Source organism: Malus domestica, chromosome 04, assembly GCF_042453785.1.
Source record: "Malus domestica chromosome 04, GDT2T_hap1".
In the NCBI taxonomy this organism is placed as follows: domain Eukaryota; kingdom Viridiplantae; phylum Streptophyta; class Magnoliopsida; order Rosales; family Rosaceae; genus Malus; species Malus domestica.
In genome coordinates, this window is record NC_091664.1 from 2,838,761 (window position 1) to 2,842,435 (window position 3,675).

Genomic DNA, 3,675 nt, shown 5'->3' on the forward strand with positions numbered 1-3,675 from the left:
AACCCAACTCAAATTTATCAATCAACAAATCTCCTTTATCTTCTCTTCCAACTACATCATATATTTTGTTTTTGTTAAATAAATAAACTTTATTAGTTAATCTAAAAAAAGAGAGAAGTGTTGCAGCACCTTTTGTTTATGTTGCTGTTGTCCCTCCTGTTGCAGAAGAAGCATGCATTCATGTGATCGTATCATGACTTAATACAGTAAGGGTCATAACTCTGGTCCCTGATCAGTCCCTGAACTACCAAAAAAATAAAATAAAAAGAACAAAGAAATTGACATATAGCTTTTGGCGCAACTTTGCTTTTTAAAAGCACAAGCAGTAGTGATTGATTTCCATCACATGGCCTTCTCTACTTTCTAATTTTAATTTCGGTGTCATCCATCCCTTCACAAATTTATCAATTACATGTTTGAAGCATCTTTGGTGGGGAACCATTCACACTATCAGAGCTTAATTATCAAAAAATAAAATAAAAAATTGAAATAGGAAAGAAGGGCAAGCAATTGGTTAACGGTATTCATCCTTGCACTTGAGGTCCTCACTTGTCTTGAAGAATCTAGTCCTACATTAGAGATTTGAGAGAATAAACTGCAATTTATATTAAATGGTTCCACTCGTAATTCCACTGAAACCTTAATTTTGTGATAAAATTCAATTGTTCTCGGATTGTGCAGTGGTTAATTGATTAAGTTGAGATAATATCTATGTAATTAGTAGTGGACCACCGACAAAAACATAAAATAGCAAAATAGAAGAGTGAAACAGAAAAGGAAAAGAAATTCATTAAAAAGCATGCATGTCTTGGTACAGTGCTTTCTTATTGAATCACATAAACATATGGATTGGATTGTGCTCAGTATGATTACAAGATACAACAACATGAGAGGAGGAAGAACATCATCTCACAGCTGAAAAGGTTCATTTGAAGCATCAATTGCCAATCTCAAAGATGGATGACAAAGATAATTAACTTATAGACTGGAAAACTTCACTAAACAACACAATGTACCGCATGGTCATTTGATTAAGCCAATATTAATTGCTGAAAAACAGATGGAAATTAGTTTCAAGTGGATTTTGGCCAGTTCTTCTGGATTTCAAAGTAGTAGCTCATGTCCAAATAGCACTTTCCATCATCATCCAAAAACTGAAACAAACAGAAACAAATTAATTACCAAATCAAAGTTAATTACATGTGTGTGTGTGTGTGTGTATCTCTAATTAGTGATGTTGAAATTAAAACTTACTTTGGTTCTCACACAATACCAGCCCCTGGCAAATATGCTTGCAGGAACAGTATCTTCTGCAGTCTCATATATATAAGGTTCTTCTTGAGGACTAAATGTTCCAAGCATTCTCTTTGAATTGTCCACTGTCAAAAAGTTTAGAAGGATATTGTATCGAACTCGTCAATCATTCATGGAAGTTGAATTTAAGACATCTTATTTATAAGTGGAAATGAATACCGCTAGACTGTAAAATTACTGGCTAATATCAATAATGTGATTATATATGATTATGATTCAGTTTTTACCTCTAACACCAGTCTTCCACACAGTGTTGGTGTACTTGAGGCCTGAGACGATGTTTTTGGAGACGGAGAATGTGAATTTGATGCGGTACTGGCATCCTTCTTTGAGTGTGAACAGACTGCTCTTGGGTTTGTGAGTAAGCGGGATCGGCAGGACAAGATCCGGCCGGCCCCGGCAGACGATTGTGAGACTTAGTACCCTCACTTCCGGTTCTTTACTCTCTGATCAATTTCAAACACTTGGAATTAATTTCTCCACTCAGTAGAAATCATAGATTTTCAAAACATTTAGAAGTTTATTTAAAAAGATAAGAGAAAATCAGTTAAACACCTCCAACAGCAGAGAGATCAACACTCCCAAGAAGTTGCTCCTTCCATTTCCTCAAACTCTCATCATCCTTTGAAGAATTATAAACGTAATGAACAATATTATAGTAACAGACAAAAAAGAAGAAAAACGTACAAATTAACCATGCAATGTAAAACTGACATAATGAAGTAAAAAAATAGTGACGTACTTTATCTTTCTCAAGCTGCTCCTTGAGAGAAAACTGAGGGCCAAGAACCAACTGATCCTTTTCCGATTCCAATGCGGCGACCTCATCGTCCTCTTCATCCAGATCAACCTCATCACTATGACCATCGTCACCTTTGGGTAGCAGCTGGCTCGGTTTTTCAACACTTGCAGCCATGTTTTTCTTGTCACTGTTAACGAGCTCCTCTTCTGCCATTTGAGAATTGAAAGTTGCACCTTTGGTTGCAGAAATAGCGCCCACAGCTGCCGACATTTTTACCAAAAAAAGCACGAAAAGATGGAGGAAAGGATGGGTGAAGAAGAGTGTAAACAAAGGTTTGGTTGGATTGGACTGGATGCTTTAATTCACTCGGTTTCTCTCTATCTGTGCAGGGAACTACGGAATACGACGTCGGATTATATTGTACAAAGTATTGTATGAGAAGAGGATTTGGAGCGAATTGTATGCAGTTGAATGTGTGTTATATATAATGTTGGAGGACAAACTGCTAAGCTTGGATGGCACTAGGTGATTGAGATTGAACTGACCATTTTACCCCCTATGCGTATGCTATGCAGTATGCACATTCTGGTTGATTACAAATTATTTTCTGGTACAATTTGTTCCCTTTATATTAAAAAATGTTAAAAAAAAAGGAGGAGAAAATTGTTCAATTGTACAAAGAAGCATGGGAGTCATGATTAACATGATCAAAGGAGCAGCGTGAAGTCATGATGATCAGAAAAGAAAAGCAGTATGCAGGATAACATGTAGATGAAAACACAAATGTAAAAGCACACCTTTCATGTTCAGCCAAGAGTTCCGCTCTTTTGGTCATCAGATGATTAAGAGAGCATTTTCGTTTGTCCAATAATTATCAACAACAACAACAAAGTTTTATTTGACTAAGTGGGATCGACTGTATGAATCTTAAAACGTCACTGCGCCTGATTGTGCATCAAGTCTTCCAAATACTTTATGTCTTTTCTTAAAGTCTTTTTCAAAATCTTATTAGGTCTTTCTCTACCCCGCATAGCTTTTGTCTCATAATCGCATTTTCTAACCAGACCTCTACAGGTCTTCGGTTCATATGTCCAAACAACCTTAACCGATTCTCTCATCTTATATTTAATTACGACCACTCCTACTTTACCTCGGATATCCTCGTTCTTAATCTTATCTTTTTTTGTGTGCCTACACTTCCAACAGAGCATTCTTATTGCTACTGCACTAATTTTTTGCACGTGTTGATTTTTTACTGCCCAACAGTCTGTCATTGAGCATTGCTGGCCTTATTGTCATCCTATAAAAATTTCCCTTAAGGTTTAGTGGCATACAACGGTCGCACGACATACACGATGCACTCCTTCTCTTCATCCATCTAACTTGTATTCTATGGTTGAGATCTCCATCCAATTCTCCGTTATTTTGCAAGATAGATCCAAGAACGTTCAATGACTATCTTCTACGAAGTTTGTGCTGATTATCTACTCCAACATGACCAAAAATAAAAAATTACAAGCATGTCTACTTACATGATATGAGGACATGATACGATGGATTAGAGGAAATGGCGATGTGAAGGATTGTGTATGATATAAACAACCCTCCCCTTCCCCTCC

The 3,675-nt window shown here is 36.6% G+C and overlaps 1 protein-coding gene across 1 annotated transcript; it reads right to left on the reverse strand.

Moving 5' to 3' along the window:
* Positions 1-764: 764 nt before the first annotated feature.
* Positions 765-2,900, reverse strand: LOC114824317 (rho GDP-dissociation inhibitor 1-like). The gene is made up of 5 exons (XM_029100832.2): positions 2,057-2,900; positions 1,870-1,936; positions 1,542-1,760; positions 1,255-1,379; positions 765-1,154 (listed from the first exon to the last, which is right to left on the reverse strand). The coding sequence occupies exons 1-5, from the start codon at positions 2,324-2,326 to the stop codon at positions 1,074-1,076; spliced, it is 762 nt and encodes a 253-aa protein (XP_028956665.1). The 5' UTR covers positions 2,327-2,900; the 3' UTR covers positions 765-1,073.
* Between the last annotated feature and the right edge of the window lie 775 nt (positions 2,901-3,675).

Coding starts and splice junctions, on each gene's coding strand:
- LOC114824317 (XM_029100832.2), bottom strand. CDS start 2,326: ATGTCGGCAGCTGTGGGCGCTATTTCTGCAACCAAAGGTGCAACTTTC. Junction 1,761..1,869: donor TGATCTCTCTGCTGTTGGAG/GTGTTTAACTGA, acceptor GAAATTGATCAG/AGAGTAAAGAACCGGAAGTG. Junction 1,380..1,541: donor GTGGAAGACTGGTGTTAGAG/GTAAAAACTGAA, acceptor ACTTTTTGACAG/TGGACAATTCAAAGAGAATG.